Here is a 21,996-nt window from a genome sequence, read left to right on the forward strand (position 1 = left end):
ACATGAGAAACTGCATGAGAAAGCACAACAGGAATAAATTTGTTCTGAAAATGGATTTGAGTGACTGAGCAAGCAGACATACTATCAATCATTAATATTCAGTCTGTAATAAGAGCATATTAATAGCAGTACATTGTTTTATACAAATGAAAAAATCAAGTATTGAAAATTCTCCTGACATGGAAAATAAAAGCCATTTTTTCTAAATGTGAGCATCTAAAACTACCTGTCTGTTCCTATATTCAGCACCAAGGCTACCAAGGTTAATGGGTGCTTAGCACCTCAGAAAAACAGTTTATCTAAACAGCAACTTCACAAGCTTCTGAGGTGAACTAACAGGCTCACTGCTGCTTAGTGAGGAAAATCTTGCTTCTTTATTCGCTCCTGTTATCTGGGGTCACAGTGTCACCCCTTCTATTATGCTGGCTGTTGCATCTGTGGGTCATGTTAGTAAGGAGCAAAAAGTATAAAAACAAAATTTAAAAAACATTCGTTAATTTAATCTAAACAAACCCACTATCTGTCAGATCCTGTAGAAGATGTCAAATACATGTGTGGAAGGGACACGTGGAAAAGTGAGGCGGGATCTCTCCTTTGGTGGTGGGGAGATGCTAGCACAGCTCACCACATTCTGTGACTAGTGGTGCTTGCATTCACGTGTCTGACTCCCTACCTCTCCACCCTCTATCATCCTCTTGTTTCAGTCATCCTGCAACAAGTGTCTTGTTACAGCATGTGGTTCTACACACAACAAAGTGAGGCTTAAGATGCTTCACATTTGTTCGACTTCACTTCGACTACTTAACTGGAAAAATTATGCTAGGCTCCTAGCAGTTGTAGATTTCCTCTGTAGCTAGGGAGATGGAATTTTGTACCATCTCAGGATCTTAAAGGTCATCTAATCATCCTTCAGGGGTCATCTTTCTGGGCAGGAACTTTAGATGACAACACTTCCAACTCGGATGTTTCAATTTAGTGATGGAACAATATTAACCTGGGTTTCAGCTGTTATTTAACTAGATGAAGACAATCCAGTTCTGTGAACTAGAGCTGACATTCAGAACCCAGAACCCCAGAGCCTTGCATATCATTAGAAAAAGATTATTTCCTTTCCCTGCTCTTTCAAATACTCTTCTCAAAGTGAAAAACCCCCAACAAACTAGTGCTTTGCATGCTAGATGTTAGCTTCATGCACATTTTCTCAAAACACATGGGTCTTTTGAATGAAAAAGAGTAAATCAAGAAAATTATGTGCGCAAATGAAGACAGACAGGTCCTTAGTAAGTCAACAAGCTCAAAGAGCTTTGAAACATCCAAGAAATGTTGCCATAGAAATGCCAGCTACAGAACATTCTGTAACATCTACTGTTTAGTTTAGCATATCACCTTTTCATCAAGTCTCCTAGCCAGTACTTGCACTAGTGGCACAAAACATGCAGTGTATTTACTAACACTTTTTTTAACAAAAAAGTGGGAGATTCGAATAAACACGTTGTTTACCTTATTCTTCCTGTTATCATTATACTTGATCAAATCCAAAATAAACATTAAAACCTCCTTAGGACAGAGGTTGTGAACATCTCTCAGAAGGGCCATGGCAACAGGCATAGTCTGTGTAATAAAAGTAATATTAACGTAATTCTTACATTAGTGAAATGATAGTTACACCCTGAAAAGAGCTACATCCTGAAAATGAGCAAGTAACAATTGTACAATAGCAAATCTCTGAAACATTGTATTTAAATGCATTTTGAAAGTGATACCATAGGCTTTTCAGACCAAATAAACGATGTAATCATTGCTCAGTAACTAGCCATAGTGCAGACATTTGAAAAAACTGCATATCCAAGAAAAGACTCTCAAGTCAAGGCACTATCAAAAAGGTAACAATGAAAAATAATGAAACACAGAAAATTATGATGGAACTCACTCTGAGACAGACACTGAATTCGGGTGTTTGCATGTGAACATGATGGCTAAGCTTCCATAACCATTGAGAGGTACAGATCCAATACAGTCAGGGAAGCCTGAAGAGCTATTAGCCGGACAGGTATTAGCCTGACTAGTATTTATTTTAGAATGAGCTAAATAGCTTTCTAGGCTCCACTCACATAGTTTTAGGAGTCTTACTGTAGACGTATAAACTTGAGACATGGGACTAAAAGGGAGAAAAGTGTAAGATTTAGTGGGAAAGAATGAACCATGACAAAAAGAGCAGAAAAATACAAAAGATGGTCCAAGAAAGAGATGTTGGGAGAAAGATGAAAGTCTTGGACAGAGCAAGAAAACAAAATTGGAGTTTTCTCCTTAATCAGGAATATGAAATCTGTGAAATAAGAACTCTATCATCCAATAATTATAAAGTGAATCCTAAAAGAAAACCATTTTGTTATCCGCTGTACAACCAACAGCTATAGCTCCCAGTAAAAAAAAAAAAACATTAACATCAAAATAAACTGCTGCAAGGCACAAGGTCAACAATTAATAGAAAGGACAGGGCAAGAAGGATTATGCAGTGCCTTCAACTAAAAAAGCCCACCAACTTCAGATAAGATTTTTGAGATTTTATTTGCAGTATGCTATCATTGCCATTAATGAAAAAGACAGCTGCTGAATTAACCTAAACCATAAAACGAGTAGCTTTGTTACTGTGCAATAAATCCTATTTAAGAATGAGCCTACAAATATTTACAAATAATTATTATATGTACTCCATTCTTCTGAAAAAAATGGCTAATTTAACTTCAGCTACTCAGAAAACATTGTTTAAATGTTGTTAACTGGTTTTTGACTCAGATGGAACAAACAGATGCCTTATAAGAACTAATTATTTTGGATTTTTATGAAGGGGTAAAGCAGGATTGCGCTATCCATGCTCCTGTTGTTGCGAACTGTAGGAATGTTTTTGTATTTTGACATTTAAAGCGTTCAGTGAAGAAAATAAATTTTACCTTTTGCAGAAAGTAGCTTTGAAAGTTCATGAAGTTGTTGGTCTTCACAATGTTTGGACAAGTCTTACAACAAAACATTCGGGTAAAGAGTGACTTCATGGCTGGTGGTCCTGTCCACGTACTTACCATGGAATTTGCAATCTGTAATTAGGGGAGAAAGGAAATTGTATTAACATCACCACTGCGTTTAGTTTGTCTGTAGAAAAAGACACTTTTCCCATAATCAAAAAGGATAACTGCAAGAACATACTGTCCTTCAAATAGATACACATCTTCACCAAGGTATTATCTTGTATTAGCTAAGTTTTCACTGCTATATCCAATATGTCTTCTCTACAATAAAGGTCAATTTTATGAAAATTGTTCCACTTGGAAGATGTCTGCAACTAATTATCCTCCCATGATAAACTTCTGTTCTTAATTATTTTCTCTTTTATATTTTAGATGAAAATTCTGTGTTTACTAAGCCAAGTTTTCTGACTACAGAAGCCAGTGATGGAAGAGGCTTCTGCAACACCAATTTCCCAAACTCACCCTGCCAGTAACCTCAGCCTAGACTTTAAGCAGGCCTCAGCCACCCTAAGACTGAAAGACCACCCCTAAAGTGAAAGGCAAGGCAGCTACCTCTAACTTTAATCACAATTCACAAAGAGACTGTGCACTGAGACAAATTTATTGCTACAGTCTGTTCTATGTAAGGCAGTAAGGTTCCACAAAGACAAAACTGCTTTAGTGCCTTCCCAGTGCCCGGGGTTCCACACACCGGCTGTAGGGAGCCGCGCAAGCCTGCAGACAAGAACACCTATGCCTGACGACGGAGGGAGCCTGATGGCAGAAGCCTCTGTGTGCGTGCGTGCGCACAAACAAATGGGGCCAATGCCCCCCACAACGCAGCAGGAGTTTCCATTGTTACAGACCCACCACAAACTAAGGAAAAATCTGTTCTCGCACAGAAGAAAATTAATGTGATGATTTCCTTCTAAATTATTTACCTTGTTTCAAAGGGTATTATGTATGCAATAAGAGAAAGAAAAGCAAGAGGCTATCTGAAGATGGGTAGCAATCCATTTCACCACTGCTCTGACAAAAGATGGGTGCTTTATTACTGAAAAGCATTTTCCCAATAAGTCAGGCTTCAAAGGAAAGTCAGAGAGTGAAAATACTGTGGTCGGAGTAGATGTTCCCTTTGCAGTATCTGAAGTCTTTGAACTGAAGATGCAGGTATAAATTTTCTGTAAGGTACATAACAACTCTTCCTGCAGAGAAAGCTCAATCCCAAAGACTGCTTACAAATCATGATGGTGAACTTAAAACTGCAAATGTGAAATATATGTAGCAGCATAAAATAAAACACCACTCCCAAAATATCATCAAAGTTTACTATATACACAAGATATTAACTATTCTATTAAAACTGGGGTGTAAATTTTAAAATATTTTTAACAACTTCTTATTTTAAGCATCTGTTTTGTAAAATCTATAGATGAACAACAGTATTTTCAAATAAAATCAACAGTAGTTAAATCAACATCTTTTCAGTATTTTCTGGTCTTCTAATGTGTTCTGACTCATTTGAATTTCTCTTTAAATACTGACAGAATCCAAGTTTTCTACTTACTCTACTGATACGCTATACACACTGAATTAAATGTATTTGCACATTCCCCACACCATAACACAAGTAGCCTGTCTTGCATTATTTTTACCTAAAAAGGCAGCAGGTACACTCTGTCTCTGCACCCTTCAATTCAGTATAGCATAAAAAACTGGCGTAAGATGTAACTGTCATGCACAGCTACAAAAACTTCTCAGTGTTTGAGGCGGGGGAAGTTTGTGGTGTTGTTTTTGCTTCTTTAAACGTTATAGCACATCACCAACACTGCAATGGACCTGATGGGAAAATCAGCCTGCATACTCCCAGGAATTAATATTGTGATGTTCCTTTCTCCTTTCTCTGTATGGTTATTTGTTATGAACTACTCAAAGTGTGTGCGCGTGCACGCACCTTCCCCATTAACTTCTTTATCAATGAAGATTTAATATGTTACCTGGATACTTTATGCCTGAGAGACTGAAGGGCTGTTTTACACCGAATTATACAGTACCTTTAGAAAGCGTAGCAAATTCAGTTTATAATTGCATTGCCATGTATCATTTCTCTGTATGAACATGAGCACACCAAGAATGTTTAGAATAGTAACGCCAATCCAGCTAGAAGTTCCAAATCAACCAAAAAGAACCCTCCCTCTAACAAATGAGGGACTTGGCTTTTTTCCAACAAAGAATACAAATCCTGAGAAAATTAAACTGAGTTAATGACAACAGGAAGTGATTCTGACTAATACCCAGATGTTGGAACCAGTAATAGAATATATTACACTTTCCTCCTAGGTAACTTACGTAAACATATCTACAACTCTGTCCTGCCGTGCTCCTTCACCTTGATTCAATGTCACAGCCATACTTTCTCCTTAGCTTTGTAAACTTTTTTCTGTTAACAACCTTATCTGTAGACCCAAGAATTTCCATACAAGTACAACTGAGCAAACCTCATTATGCTCATCTGCTGCTCATGAATTCTCTGCCTGAGAATTCAAACTAAAGACAGAAAAAACTATTGCATTTAAACATTGTAACAACTGCTCTTTTAATATTTACCTGTGGAATATAGACTTTTAAATATTCCAAGTTAATTCATTACGAAATGTGCATATTTTAAATCATATACTGGCAGTACCAATACTAGCACATACACTGGCAGTATTGCATCAGTGTTTCATAATATTAAAATACTTTGTGACAAACACTGGACTTCGATTTCCAGAATATGGCCAAAGGATTTATTTCTATACAGGTACTGAATTATTCTCAACAGGGTCACAGCAGAAAACAAGCTATATGCCAATAATATGAACTCCACAAACTGTCAGTAAGTATGCCTTTATGTCCCTAAAAGTATATCAACAACATGCCTTTTCAGAAATTCTTATCCTTATGTGTTTCCATCCAGTTGTTTTATAGGATTCTCTAATTTTAATTCTTAACGCTAATTTTGTGTCTAAAGGAAAAAGATCTCCACTTTTCAGGGCAATTATTTGGCTTTTTAATATTTAATTGCAGACCAACATGACGTTTATTCTGTGTCCCATTCAATCTGAAACAATATAGAGCACCTATCTCTATTCACAAACAGATGAATTTCAGCACTTCAGAGTTCTCAACACACAGGCCAAGGAACTTCCCAGTAAAATAGAAAAATACACTTTGGCTCTGAAAAAAAAAATAAAGCAGAAGTCTTTTATTTCTGCTACTTAATGAAACCTGGAAAAATCCCTTGTGGTTTTCATGTCTGACATCTCAATTTTAACAATTATGAAAGCCTTCTGCAGTCTCCATTTACAGACTAAAATAATACAGCTTTCCTTTCAAATCAGTCATGTTAAAAATAGTTGGCAAACATTTTCAAGAGGCTAAATATCAAGCCATTTAAGAACTGTGACGAGTTTTGACCCATTTTCAAACATTTTCAATGTCTAGTGGATTTCTTCCCCTACTCCCACCCACACAACCTCACCTTTGCAAGGCAGAAGCAGGCCAGCATTCTCACTCGGTAGAAACACTGTTCCTGTTCTAGTATATCGGTCAGTGCAAGCCGTGATGCCGGAGTAGGGAACTTTTCCAATGCCAGAATGGCTTCTTCTTGTGCAACCACATCTCTCTCATATCGAAGCTGATACTGCCACATGAAATCAGATTGCTCAAATTCTACCTTCCTCAGTACTGACATATCAGGGTCTATTCTTATCCAGAGCAAAGGGGAATCAGCACTAAGACAGACATGAAAAACATTAATAGCTTACAACATTTCAAGACTACAGAAATTCAAAAGATGTTCTAACTTGTTATGAGTTATTTTTAAAGTCTTTAAACTCAAAGAACCATTAAAGAATCCGTGTTAGAGGGGACTTTTGAAAGTCACCTGGTCTAATCTCCTGCTTCTAGGATGGCAATTCTACAGCCTTCCAGGGCAATCTGTCCAAACTTCTAATACGTCAAAGTGAATACAGTGTTTTAGTATTTTTAACGTACAGGTCTGGGTGAACTACAGTATAATTTCAATATATTTAATTCTATTCCCTCAGACACTATAACTTTCATAAGCGAGGAGCACTTTATCAACTTCTACAGTTTAAGACTATCAAAACAAAAAAAATCCAACAAAGAAAATCTGGTGGTAAACACCCATTTTTTTATATACTATTTTTTAGCAATAGATGTGAAAGTGCTTTACATACATGCACATGCTATGATGCTGAAAGCTGACAAGAGGAGCCAAGCCAAATGATGATAAAAGTGAAAGTATCAGAGAGGGTTAAAGTTTCACTCTTACAGATAAAATTACTCAGTTGTATTCCATTCAAACAAGCATTTTATACTTCAGTATTCACACAGTACCATAACTGCAGAAGTGATTTATGGGAGCAACAAACACAAACTATTATAATAAAGTCTTTTACTCAGTTTTCCACATAAAATTCATAACAGCAAAATACAGACATGGAATTAGGAGGGAGTTTGGAATGACAAAAAGAGCATCATTATAAATACGATGTGTATTTCCGTGTATGTTTGTAGAATACCTAAAATTAATGTCAAGATAGTAGCTAGAGAAGAAAGGATAGTAAAAAGAAGAGTGCATACAAGGGATTTAGAAGAAAAGAAAAGAACAGACATTATCATATATGCTTGGAGCAGAGGAGTCCAAACTGGACAAAAGAATAACAGCATCGCAGATGGGAGGGTCAGCAGACGAACAGAGTATAAACGACTTGCGTAACATCAGATACCAGTTCAAAGGTAGCTCCTAGAAGATCATTAAAGTCTCAGCTCAGTGTAATGCAACAGCTACCTGAACATAACTGATCAGAACTACTCACAAACATTTATCCTCATTGCTCTTAAATACAATTAAAAGACTATTTGTTCATATGTCAACTATCACTTAGAAATGATAACAAAAATCGCTCAATGAAAATTCCCTCATAAAATTATTTCTCATCATATTTTAGATGAGGTTAAATTTACGAGAATCTCCAACACCTTTAAGGGGACAAGCAAGCTATCCTTCTTCAAAGAGACACCACTAATTTTCAAGAGCAGATTATTTACTTCCCTCAGCCAGCCAGCAAGGTACCAACACCTTCAGTGTTTCCAAGAGCATCCCTGGCTCCAACTCAAGGAGGGTAAAGCAGGTATTTACATTGAGCAAGAATTTGCTTCCAGAGCTAAAGAGTTCCAACTGAAATTAATGCCAGTATGAATTTCAGTACAAAGCATTTCACCACTTATTTTCAATCTAAAAGGATTCTTTCATAATTAACCACAGATTTCAGGAACTTGTCTGTCTTAGGGCCAGTAAAATGGTCTTCATCAAGGTCCAACAAAAATTGCTCTTGCTTTGTTTCAAGCGAATTCTTGTTTACATTTTACCTACAAAGTCAGCTGAAAGTTATCATTAGAAATGTGGAAGAAAGAATCAAGTAATTTATTGTATCACCTTATCATGCCTAAGATTTTTTTTTTAAGCCGGTTATAGTAGTTAACCCATACATTTTACACTTCACCAGCATTTTCCCAGCTGCAGAAGAAGTCTCAAAGAAGGCAAAGAAATGTGGTACAGTCTTGAAATTTGCCAGTGATATGGTGAAGTACAACATTACTACCAAATCCTTCAAAATAGCATGCCTTAGATAAGGGGAACGTGCTCAGTCTCACACTGAGAAACTCCAATAAGCTAACTTACTCCATAGCAGAAAGGTCCATGTCCACCTCTTCTCCATTCATCAGAGGAATCTTTTTCTTCTTATTTCTATTAAAAAAAGCAAAAATAGGGAAAAAAAAGGCATTAATTGCCATACTAGCAAAGATATGCTTACAAATGGAGCTTTAGCCTGCAAAAGTACTCTGTGTATTTCACCACACTGAAAAATAACGCTCTTTCCAGCAAAAAATATTCACAAAATTGAGCTGTGTTCAAATAATAATCACCAATACTTTACACTACTTTAAACTTGACTCCCATCATTTTTACGATTATTACACACAAGCATACTTTGCTTTGAGAAGCAGAGTTCAAAGTAGTTATTAAAATGCATTAGGAAACCGAGAGAATCTATTTGGGAAGTACGTTACTTTTCTTGCTCGTTAGGTTTAGTGAACAGCCCTGGCACTCTTAACAGAAAAGGAAAACTATGCAAGTGCTTCATTCATATACTTTCACTTGAGGCACTCCTCTGGCCTACATTTGTCTTCCCTCTAATTTGCCTTTCCCAGTGAAAGCCATTTTGAATAAATTGATTGATTAGAGTCTTCATTCTACTTGCTCTATACAAATAATCTCTTTATAAAACTTTTATAAATTTACTTATAATTAAGAATTACATTTAAAATGTGCACGTTCTTGCTGTCCATAAACAGTAGTAAATTCTGTTTTCTCCCCTTACATCACACGTAAATGTTATTCAGTAGATTAAGATAATATAAAAACAGAAAATAAAAAAATTTTAAAAGCATGTATTTATCATCAAATGCACTATATGTTTTCATATATCCATACTAAAAATACTTCCCGTTTCTAATCTATTTCTTACCTTCTGCTTTTAGAATGGCAAGGTATATCATGTTTAAGACTGTTTTCTTCAATCTGCAATGTATGGTTGAATGATCCATCAAGCTCTTGCACTGTCACTTTAAGAGGACCCTTCAAGTTCACAAGATTTTGTTAATAACATTAAAATTATGCTTATTAAGGTATACATCACATTTGCACATGTAGGTAAAATATGGAAAATTGACCTCACCACATATTTCTGAGTCCCAGGAGACGTGTAGTCTTGTTTTATTTCCAATTCCAATACATTCCGTTTTCTATTAAATGCAAAGCTACCATAAAATTTTACCACTCCACTCTGATCCCTAATGAGAAGTATAGGAATTGCAGTGCACAATGCAGTAGTTACAAACAAACATAATTCTCAGTGTTTGCATTCTTTACACTTGCTTTATGCTTCTTTATTCCTAGAATTTCCCAACCCAAGAAAAATCAGGAAATGGAAACACTTATGTTCATTCATAAACTTTTAAAGACTTTTTTTTTTTCTTTAAGCAGTTCTTTAATGTACAATCATGTATATCTTATGGAAAAAACCTGAAGCACAACAAAAATTACCTAGTAAGAAAAAAGTCATTATGAAAAATCATATTGGACCCCACCAAATTCAATGTCCTTGGCATGCTCTCAGAGAAAGTAATTGAGTAAGACTTCAGTAATTTCCATATGATTTGTTTTACTATATATTTCAGTTAATAAAACTCCGGGGAAAACGTGGACATTAGCTTCTGTTTTCTACCCACACTACATTAACTCAATTATTTTAATGCAGTTATTCAAACTGGGTCATTGTAGCATTCATGTGTGTGTGTGTATACGTGAGTTCACGTATACATGACAGTATACGATATGACTGACAAAAAGTAATGATCTCACTCTGCACTTTTATCCCAGCAACAATTCCTTCAAGTCAACTGTTTTTGTAAATAACGCCACCATTCATTACTTGTGTGACACTATTTATAGTAAAACCAAAACACTGGAATGAAGTATTTTAGTCCAGTGCATGCTCCCAACAAGTCTCTGACAATACGAGACAAAAGCAGGGAAGGAAAACCTGTTCTTTCATGTCCTGACATTCAAGGAAGGAGCCTCCAGATTCAAAGGGGCTTCTTATCATACATGCATTATCAACTTTTCTCCCCAAATACGGTATTTGGCTAGATACCTCAGACTGGCTTTGTTCACGGTGGCTGCCTTCATAAAGGTCTGTGACTTTGTCATCACGTACACCTTAAGGCATTTTTAGTGGCTTCTTCAGCACAAATCAGCGCTAGTTAATAGTAGTAAGATACCCTCCCAAACAATACAAAGACCTGCTGTGGTCTTACAGGGTGGAAAAATCTACTATCACAGGTGCAACAGTGGCTGAAGCATAGTAGGGAGGTTGTAACCATAGGATTAACCTCAATTTACAGTTAACAGGATCAGCTCTGGGACCAAAGTCCAGAGAAGCTGAAAAATCCCCATATCTGAGAGTTACAATTCTTCCTTGCTTACAGAACAGACGTCGTTAGGATTCACCCAGCTCAGACAGTAATGCTGACATTTAGCTATAGCTGCTGTGTGAATAACACATGTGCATATAGAAGTCCTATCTTCCTCAAGCACTTGGCACAGCTAAGCATGGAAATTAGAATAATGTGTATTTACACTTTATGAATACTTTTGATGCAGATAAAATACTAACTTCTCATATTACTCTATAAATATTAATTACACAGTGTTTTTAGTTAGATATTGAGATGCACGAACACTATTAAGTCAGCTCAAATAAATAATGTCTAACTATAAATACCTACTTTTGTTTTCTGTTAGAACAGAAAGGTATGGTTTTGTTGCAGTCACGTATGATTCTAGCCTGCAGTCATGTTAATTAAAACTACCAATTAAATCTGTTGAATGGAGCAAATTAAAATTTGCCCTCATATCAATCCAAAATAAGAAGCCCTTTCTTCACTAATATCACTGAAATTTGAAGAATCAACACAGAGAGGTTTATTTTACATGAAATCGTAACATGAACACAAGCTACCCAGCTATTATTAAATTATTATTAAATGTCAGGGTATTTTAAACCATCAATGTGTGGCTTAGGTTATTTATTTCACGGTGATTTACTGGAAATCACATCTTAAAATGCACCAGACTATAGCATTTTCCATGTCAGACTTCAGCATATTTCTATGGGCAGTGTCCTCTGGAATCTCTTTAGTATAACTTGGCTTTAAATTCCAGCAGAGTTCTTGTGCTTCTTTCAAAGTAAAACTTGAAATCACGAAATCCCTTCTAGTAAAGAACACACAAAAAAGCCAGCATACTCTTAAATGACTACGAAAGGAGTGTGAACCTGTCCCTCCCGTATATATCCAATTCAAAGAATAACGTACTTGTTTTAAAGCTATTTCATACCTTTCTTCACATTCCTTTAATAGTGCCAATTAAAAAACAAATTTATTCTCCATATTAACAACCCAGACCAAGAATAAAAAGGATACACCCACTGCTTTATTAAAGGTTGGATGTCTTTGCCAGAGACATTTGAGATAGATTTCAAAAACCCAGATGTGGAAACCAACATCTGACTCCACATGTGTGACTGGAACTTCTGAGATGAAGCAGTGCTGGCCAGACTCAACAACTTGTTGAAAACCTAAAATGATAAAAAGTTATTACTCTCACTAAAGACTTCAGTATATAAAATAAGCTTTTATGTTTAGTTGCAGCTGAATTGCAACTAAAGGCCAATAAACTCATCCTCTGATAACTGGCCTCAAAAAATGCCTTTCAAAATGAAGAGATTTCAGAAGATTATTTGCTTGTCTGTATCAGAAATTGTGCTTTGCAGCCACAAATGTATTTCTACTTAAGGCAAACCATCCACAATGCCAAGAAAGCTCTGAAATCCCAGCTCCTTAACATGAGAAATGCCGAACGGTAACAGAATTAAATTAAAAATGTTGTCTTTGCTTATCACTGCTACAAGAACAACGTACCATGAAGCTTTTTAACAAACAGAGCTGAATTCAACATGGAATACAGAAACACTTTCTGGCATCCATTTTCCAGTTGTAAGCACTTATATCCTTCAAAACCATGTAATCTGTGAGGTTAGTCACTGCAAGCAAGTGTGGCCTTCATTAACCAAGTTACAATGCAGAGGGTAAGGGGTGCATTTTCAACCAATTCTTTCCTCCTCAGCCTTTTCAAAGAACCAACTTCCTCAAAGTTATGTACACATATACACACACAAAATCCATTAAAATACCATCAGCTTTCAAAAATTATCTACAGTAAAACAGATCACTGACTGTATCTACTTCTTAGAAATAAAACGGTCATCAGGTTCTCTGCTTTGCTATTCCTTTCTAAAACTTGCAAACAGTGATTAAAATTGATGTAAGGAAAGCTTTAAAAAAAGGTGCATCTGCCGTACTTTCAATCTGACAACCGCTTATAACAGCCCTAGCACAAGCACATACATGTTTTCCTTAAAAAAAAACCCAAACAAACAAACAAAAACCCAAAACCTGAAGTTGCTAGGAAGAGGTATCACTCAGTTTCTAATTGGGTGTTTGTTTACAGCACCCTGTCTTTTTTAAGGCATGTCACAAAACATATTTAGTAAAGAAGAGCTACAACTCTGTGAAAGTTTAGCATTTCAGAATGAAATTACAATCTTCTATTCAACTGCTTCTTCCAATATAAAGATCTATGCTCCCTCTAGCACTGAAAATTTTACACAATGGAGTGAGCAGAAGCTGGATTCTCATTACTGTCTTTATTTATAGTTTGGTTAGATTAGCTCACAGCCACACCAGTTAGGGTCAGTAAAACAGGTAGGTCCTCAGTATTAATGACCAATCACAATAACCAAAACCATTGAAATAACATTAAAAAGAATATGAAACACATATAGAGTACTACAAGTTACATGTAAGAATGATAGCCAACCTTATCCTGACACAAACAACCCACGTTTTATGTTTGTTCTATCCTGCTAAAACTGAAAATACAAACACAATCCTATGATGACCTGTTTTGTTCTTCCTTAAACTCCATTTAATGACTAGAAATGCAACTAAAGACAAGAAGTTGTCTGTATTCCACATAATCATTTCAATACCGACCTGTAACATGAACTCCATGCTAATCCTGTTCTCAATCAATCTCATAACAAGATGTGCTTTACACTGGAACATAGTGTAATATTCCCAGGACAGTGTATGAGGGTGTTTGATAGAAAAATGTAAATGTGATGCAGGGCTGAAAAATAAAAAAACCCAGGTCTCTATTTTGCATTTTATGGAACAAAACTTAAAACATATCCTAGCAACCAAGATTATAGCTGCACCAACCATCATTTAAGATCTCTTCTACTGCTTTAAATGTATAAATTATGACATGTTTAAAATGACTTGTACAGGAAGGTGACATGGGTGTATGCACCTGGCATACAGCAAGTGCTGTATAATGACAGGTAACACATGCTGTGTATTACTGTAAAGACAGCAGTAACAGCAGCAACCAGAACAAGGAATCGGTGACTTGAGTCTGGAAATTACTCACGAATTGACATTCCCCATGCTTCACTTCCCTTTAAAAGTGACTGTACATACTGAATATTCTATTATTTAGAATAATAATAGAATATAGTTGCAATTAATATAGTTGCAATTAAAGAAAAGTAAGAGTTTTAAAATTCACAGCAGACTTTCATGTGACGAGCTTGTTTTTTATTTTACTTAGCAACTTTACGCTTTCAATACTTTGGCAGACTGACATCTTCTAAACCAGATAACATGCCAAAGAAGACTAGGCAGAGCATCACGTTACAGCTATCACACTGTTTTCATAACTTGAACAATCTGTGGTGCTCCTTCACACATAGCCTTCATGTCTATAAGCAAACTATTTTAAACAGTTTAAGTTCATTGCATATTAGAAGACAAACAAATGTTGAAACACTGAAACTTAAAAACAGAAATGATTTCTGGATAGCCTTAGTGGCTGTGCAGCCATAAAACACCAAGACTTAATTTTGATGAGCTTTAAAACTAATTTTCTCTACCAAGTCTTACATTTCAGAACACAAATGTTCCAACCTATAGCCCAGTTTCAAAGCACAAAGTAGCTATAATACTGTAAATCTTGAGAAAAACAAGACCTTTTTGCCCCCTTTCAATTATTTGAGAACTGGAGATAATTACAAGTCTGAGTTTATTTTAGTGATAAATCTAGTCTGTGGCAACTGTATTTTGTTGTGCTATAGTTTTTTCTTTTAGTTCTTTTCACAGGACATTTGAGTTTGCCTCACTAAATGAGTAACAAATATCTGAAGAAACTGGACCCACACCATGTCAGGCCAACTTCTCAAAAAGTGGGAATCCAGACTTTTTTTATGCTGGTTGGTGCAGAATCACACACTGGCCATTGTGACACAGACAATGCCAGCTACTTAAAAGTTCTGGGCTCAAAAGTGGATTCTTGCCCTGTGATTCTCGCTTATAGATAACCTAACTAAACTGTTTCCAGATGGACCAGACACCTGATTTGTCCAAAGACTTTAGAAGACACTGCAAGACAGAATGAAATAATTCACAAATTGTAATGATCAAAGAGAAGTGCTAGAAGCCTGATCTTTCATGCCAGCTACCTCAGGAAGAGACTGGTCTTCCAGAAGCTTCAAAGATCTATTAAAAAAACATTTTAACTTTGCCCCATCTTTCCGTGCCGTTGAAAGCTGTATGCCAGCAAGAAGTGACAGGACCAGCACTTAGCTCTCAAGATTTCAGAAGATGGCAACAACCAAGTTGCTGCAACACCTTAGTATTTTCTTCCATCCTTTATGTACTTGGAGACTCCCTTGACTTTACTCATGAGTGTCTGTTTAAACATCTTAAGATACAAAAAGAAAAGTATTTCTAAATTTAAGGAAGTAATACCCTTCTTAGGTATAATAAGTATATGAATAAGAAGGTACTTAGGTTTACTACTTGCTGTTTCTAGTTGACAGGCAATTGCTAAAGTTCTCCTTATCAAAACTGTCCTGTTATTTTGGATGCTTCTCTATTCTGAGGTAGGGAAAGGTTAGCAACCATGAAAAAACTGAAATGCAAGGAGGAAACTGAGGTTGTGGCTCAGACATTATATAATAATTTGGTCTCAGTATAAAAACCATCTATCCAGCTTCAAATTATACAGTTGATTGACTTTGGTGAAATCCTTTTCTTGAAAATAACAACCAAGCCAGGACCCACAGTCTTGGCCTTCTTAAATGTACTAAGTGTTGATTGATTTTGGTACTGGTTAGATTATTTAACTGCAAATCAAAACTGAGACAACTTTGCATTTGACCGCTCCATTTTGTAGTTCATTCAATATTAAGACATTTCTTCCGATTATATTTTTCAACCATTATACTTCTAAAACTTTTATTGAATTGGCACCAAATGAGAATTAAAATCAGAAATACGGACCTAGAAACTTTGTCAAAGTGAAAACTGAACTAGCTCTTCCATGGAAATTTGTAATGCTCATGCCCAAACACACTCTGGTCATTCAGCATCAACCTGTCAATATGCTTCTTCCATTTGAAATACACCTATATAAATTTCTTGATGTTTTTCATTTTTACAACAGGGTGGTACCAGCACAATCTAAGACTGAAGAGAACCAAAATCTGAAAGGGGAGAACACAAAATGAAAGCATAACACACGAAGCTTTGTTTTGAAGCTTTCATCCACACAGCAGTTAACCTGCAGTTTCCTTTCTTTCGTTTTCCCAAGCTCTGGGATATTTTCTTTTAAAATAAGTGCTTTGGAGACCATTGTATTTCACCAGGAATAATCTGAGAGATCTGTGCTTTGCACAGAAATTAATTCATGTGTCTGAAATAAGTTTTTTTTTCCCCCCAATGATTTCTCTCCATATTCTACTTCTAATTTAGTTGAAAAATGAGATTATTAACTAACCTAATTTTTTCTTCATATTATTATTAATTGGGACAGCTGTAACATGAATGTGCTTGGCAGGAAATAATATCATAATGACCAGAAAAAAGAAATGCAAAGAATATATTGGAAAGAAATGTTCTAGACATCATTATGAAAATAGCTTCCCTGAATACAAATCATCTCCCAGAGTCAGGAACATATACTTAATTTACATACAAGGGAACTTTGCAATCTACAAGAAACAGCAAGTTGTAACTCATATATAAGTGATGTTATGATTATTAACAAGCTGTAATACAATGAAGTAGTGAAATAGTTGTAGAAACATAGTGTCTAACAGTGATACATCACATAAATGTACATTTAAGAGCATTACAACAGGATTTTGTCAATTATTTGTGTCCAAATCTAGAATAACTGATAAAACTAGTAATACTTTTCCACATCCAGTGGTTAGCACTACTCGGTGGGTAGTACAGGAGTATCACAGAAGAGATATGGGGGAAATTCCTGAGCTAGCAATAGTGAAGCTATAGTTACTAGGAAAATCTAAACCCAGCCAGTTCACAGTTGCTAACGGTACTTCACAGATGACTGATCTAATACATTTTTTTTTCACAACTGATTACGAAATCTCAGTATTAAGATTGCAAGGTGGTAACAGAGAGTGGAAAGTAAAAAGAGCAAAGAAAAAAAACTCACAATGATACTGTAAAAAGTCTAAAGATTACTAGCCACTCCAGCTCAGATCAAAACTCTGGCTCCATATTCTCTCTCATCCTCTTTCTAAAAAGTAGTTTCGTAACAGCATAAAAAACATTCATTATACTTAATGCCCTTCAAGATTTTAAATGAAAAAAAAAAAAAAACCAACAGCAATACAATATACTCAATACACTATGTACTTTATGAGACTGTTAATACATGCCTTGGGCAGCTGAACATCTTCAGTCTTTGGCCTTGTGCTACACAACACACCCAGGCATATATTAATGGCCCCATAAAAACATACCCTGCAATGACTTGCGGCTTAAATAAACATACTTGTCTTTCTCTTTTCCTCCTCCGAATATTGGATGCAGTAAAACTCCACCAGTCTTCAGTTCATAAGCCACTATTTGATCTAACTCCTAAAAAGTACAACATACGTAAGCAAGCATAATTTTGAAAAGTAGAGAAATTATTTAAAGAAGAAAGGAAAGCTTTTCATACCTCAAGCCATACCTCCTAATTAAACTTGTTTACAAACACAAAGACCATTTTAAATTCAGGGATGTTCCTCAGCATGGCAAACAATAATAAAACAGTAGAAATCAACAGTTCATACTTGTTCTGGGTCCAGATTGTGGATCAACCTACAACATTTAACTACAATATATCTGAAGAGTATTATTGTTTGATAAATAAGTTGTCTCTGACCAAAAGAATGAAAGGCGATCGTCACTTCCTTGCAGTGGGAAGTCATACTGGGTATACCTACACAGCAGACTGCGGCTCACCTTGACCCATGGCCAAACCACACAGAAGCCAGCTCTGAACCGGAACATGAGTTTGAATGTGTGTGGTGCTGTGCCCATGTTAACAAGCACACTTCAAGGCAAGACGTTTGCATGGGCTTACTATCACCCAACAGTCAACATGGCTTGTGAATCAACTCAGGTCAGCCTGAGCATAGGGAGAGTGAATTGATGGCTGTCTGCAACCCAGTATTAGTCAAGGAATCTCCAAATGTTGATGTGTATCGATATTCATTGATTCATATCAACTTACACACTTTCATATATTGATAGTATGTTCAAAGCACTAAGGACAGAAACAGAGGCTGTGACAGCAGCATCTCTTCTATGTGGAAACACTTAGCTAACTCATAGGGAAGCACATGAGCAATTAATATCCAGAAGCAGCTTCTGCTGCATGCAGCAGTGAACTCTCAAGACAGACCTTCACCCAGTTCTGCTGTTCTCTATAGCACCCACACCTTTAGCACAGACAGCACCCGACTGGCGAGATGTACATTCGGCAGACAAGGATATGGTATTGGGTGTCTGTGTTAGTAAGGGATGTAAACAGAGCCCATGGGGTTAGGAATCTAGTTTTTGGAAGAGTAAGAGAATGAGATGAGAGGAAGAGGAAGAAGATATACAATTTTTTGTGAATGGACGTTACTGGCAAAGAATGAGGAGTCGCTGCCGCCATCACTAGAAAGTACCTGTCTCAGAGCATTATATTCAGAAATGTAAGGTATATACAGAAATTTCTTTTCCAAGAAAAACCCCTTTAACAGGGATTTTTTTACTGTTTCATTATTTAATTTAGTACTTAAATGATACTAAAAGATACCTGATCCACTATTGATCCAAGCTAACCCTGGAGCCCTTCTGGGCTATATGGCTGGCCATCTCAGTATAACAAATTCACCAAATATTTCTCCCATATTCTATTCTAAGAGTTAAAAAAGTACAATCTTTCTTGAAGACTTCTCTTTTTGTGAAAAAGACCAAAGAAAAAGATGAAAACTAATTGCACAGAAAGGCAATGAAAATTATTATTCATAAGGCAGTCACAGAAACGTATTCTGTTTAGTGTGTTCGTGTTAAAAACATTTCAGCTCTAAGTTTTGTCACTGCTAAACATTTATTTAGATTGCAGTGCAAAACTACATTATATTCTGGCTTTATACGGCATCTTATTTGATTTAAAATGTCTGAAAGATACAGAAAATATTGCTATTATGGTGCTACCTGTTTAATCCAGTGGCGATACTCATTAACGCCAAAGGTTTTCTTCATCCAAAGGCCGTAAATATATCCAGAGATTCCCTTTAGCACCCATTCATCTGACCTGTAGTAAGAAAGAAACACGAATTATAGCACTTCAGAAGGTATTTTGTAAGGGATGGTATTTTTGACCAGCTCAAAATAGCCACAAATTTCAGCAGGTTATATAACTTCTCTAAGTCAATAGGAGTCTGATGAGCTGCGAACCAATTTATGTAACTTGGCACCTGTATGGGACCAATGAAACTGAAAAGCCAGTGAAAACCGAACTTTTACCACAGAAGTCCAAAGTTAAAATACAAAAGCAAACTATTTTAACTGAAAAAGTAACAATAAAGCAGTGGAAACAGACACTAAAGTTAAAACAATTGCTAATCTTAATTTCTCCATAAACATCTCAATGCAATGCAGAAGATTTGGACAGCAAGCAGACAAAATACTTACCTTACAATTTGATGACACCCATTTAAACACTTCTTCCAAGAGTTATGTTTTAAGCGAGAAAACTATGAATAAAAACTACAAAATTACCACGAACTAGAATTCTAAGCAGAAGAATGACACACAGGGTATGAAGAAGTGAATAAAATAAAGACCTAAGAAAAGCAAGTCATTAGGAGGGAGGAAAAAATTGTCTTCACAATGGAAGTAGGCTAGAAATAAGGAAGAGAGCAAGAGAAATTACAATAGGACAAACATCAGTTTAAAAACATGTTGATTTCTTCTGTTTTAAGCCAAGGATACTCAGGATATACACTTTTGTCATGAAAAAAGTAAAGGGCTCCTTGCCCCTGATACATAAAGTGTACGCAAAAGGCTATAAAACAAATACTGAACAGATCTGCAAGAGCCAGCTGGGGAAGATTTTCCAAGAGATGGAGTTATAGGTTGCTTACCACCCCAATGAATTTGCCCATTTGACACCAATTTCTGCATTCTTCTCCCTGAACTTCTTTGTAATTTATTAGTTCTGTGCTCCACAAGTACTTCCTATGCAGGTTACACTTCTTCATCCAAAATACCTGACAGAAGTTTACTGATGATACAAAAGAGTCTCCCTTCTAGAATTTCCAGGTGCCAAAGCACATCACAACATGCAGTAGAAATAATTTCTGAGAGAAGACGTGTTCAATCTCTACACTCTTTGGAATCTTTGTATCTCACATTCTCCTTTCAAACAACAAAAAAACCCTAACAAAACACCAAACCTCAAGGATTTTAATTTATTGAGCTGATTTTATTTCCCCCCCCTTTTTGTTTTGGTTGATTTTTTTCTAGTTTGTTTGTTGGTTGGTTTTTTGGGGTTTTTTTGCTTTCTGCCTACAGTTACTGATTCACTTATTCTTCTGATAAAATGCAACACGCAAATTAAAATTTGACTTTCCTGGGTTTTCCCCATTTTCTAAAGAGTACAATGGTAAAATACTTACCAGGACATTCTGGATATAAAACATCCAAAGAACTGCTGGGCCAGGGCCTGTGCTAAGCACCTCCTTGTCAGTGGAGTTTCATCTATAATCATTGCGCTGTGTAAGAGATTTGTGCTGGATCCCCATAAAAAGAAAATAACATAACATGAGTACCAGCTCCAAAGAAACAAAACAGAGACTTCGCTTTAAAAGCCAAAACCAGTAAAATAATTCCTTCACTGGTTTTCCAATAAGATAGTAACTTTTTTTTTTTTTTTTAAATATCCTTAGTCCAGGCAGGTCTCCTGCTATTATCATCTATATACAACTTTCTGTGTAGAGCCAAGGTAGTTTGTTTTAATCAGTGAAACTCTTTTGGATTCCTGGTACCTTATCCCAGCTGAAGAAAAAAAAACATAATCAAACTTCTGCACTTAATTTGATCTTAAATATTTCAAGCATGGTGTTTCTAATTCAGAAAGAAAACCACTGCCAATTTTTTCTTAAAGATGATACAAATCCAACATCTTTATAACAGATAAAATTGGAAACGGTGTGCAAAGCCTGTAAGGTCAACAAAAGTCAGCCTTTTCAAACTAGAGAGCCCAAAACTCAGCCTACAAAAATAATAAGAGCTTCACATACCTCTTAATAGTCTTGGATCTAGAGGCTTCTAGGCCTGTGGATTTAGAAGGTGTAATTTTCTCAAATACTAACCTGAAAATACTCATGGATGCATAAGCAGCTACTTCAACATAAGCTTCATCTATAAAAACAGTCTTGAAACAGGAGTACGGATAGCGGCAGGTAAGAATCTCCTCATAAAATTCAAACACCTCATGAAGGTATGACGTGGTATGTTTGAGCAATGGGAGAAGTTGTGGTAAGCAAAAGTGAGTCACCTACAAACAAAGGAAAATTTGGTACAAGACTGAGAAATATATTTAAATCCATAAATACCAAGTAAGTTACATAAAGGAAAAAAACCCACAACATAACAAAAATGTAGCTGCTGTAAATTTAACAGGAAAAAAAAGCATTTTCAAGCTGTGATAATGACTATCATGGCAGAAAAGTGCACCAGAATGTTTGTCTTAACTGTGAGAGCAAAAACAGGAAAGTAATTTTTAGCAGACAATGCACAATAAGAATGTCTACTTACCTAATGATGTCTAACATTTAAAAACATGTGATGATGTTCTTTGATTTTGCAATCCACTTTCTTTTGGAGA

The 21,996-nt window shown here is 36.0% G+C and overlaps 1 protein-coding gene across 2 annotated transcripts in view; it reads right to left on the reverse strand.

The window, feature by feature from the left end:
• TAF2 (TATA-box binding protein associated factor 2) overlaps window positions 1–21,996 on the reverse strand; it is a 62,856-nt gene that overhangs the window by 25,514 nt on the left and 15,346 nt on the right. For both annotated transcript variants that reach the window (XM_086466306.1, XM_086466305.1), the window contains 12 exons: window positions 21,482–21,666; window positions 20,786–20,899; window positions 19,320–19,419; window positions 17,623–17,708; window positions 13,752–13,887; window positions 12,120–12,274; window positions 9,812–9,926; window positions 9,602–9,711; window positions 8,755–8,820; window positions 6,526–6,778; window positions 2,952–3,092; window positions 1,501–1,611 (listed from right to left, as the gene is read on the reverse strand). In XM_086466306.1, coding sequence (XP_086322432.1) covers window positions 1,501–1,611; window positions 2,952–3,092; window positions 6,526–6,778; window positions 8,755–8,820; window positions 9,602–9,711; window positions 9,812–9,926; window positions 12,120–12,274; window positions 13,752–13,887; window positions 17,623–17,708; window positions 19,320–19,419; window positions 20,786–20,899; window positions 21,482–21,666 — 1,572 coding nt within the window. The remainder of the gene's footprint in view (window positions 1–1,500; window positions 1,612–2,951; window positions 3,093–6,525; window positions 6,779–8,754; window positions 8,821–9,601; window positions 9,712–9,811; window positions 9,927–12,119; window positions 12,275–13,751; window positions 13,888–17,622; window positions 17,709–19,319; window positions 19,420–20,785; window positions 20,900–21,481; window positions 21,667–21,996) is intronic.

Source organism: Leptosomus discolor, chromosome 5 (genome assembly GCF_034619465.1).
Source record: "Leptosomus discolor isolate bLepDis1 chromosome 5, bLepDis1.hap2, whole genome shotgun sequence".
Classification (NCBI taxonomy): domain Eukaryota; kingdom Metazoa; phylum Chordata; class Aves; order Leptosomiformes; family Leptosomidae; genus Leptosomus; species Leptosomus discolor.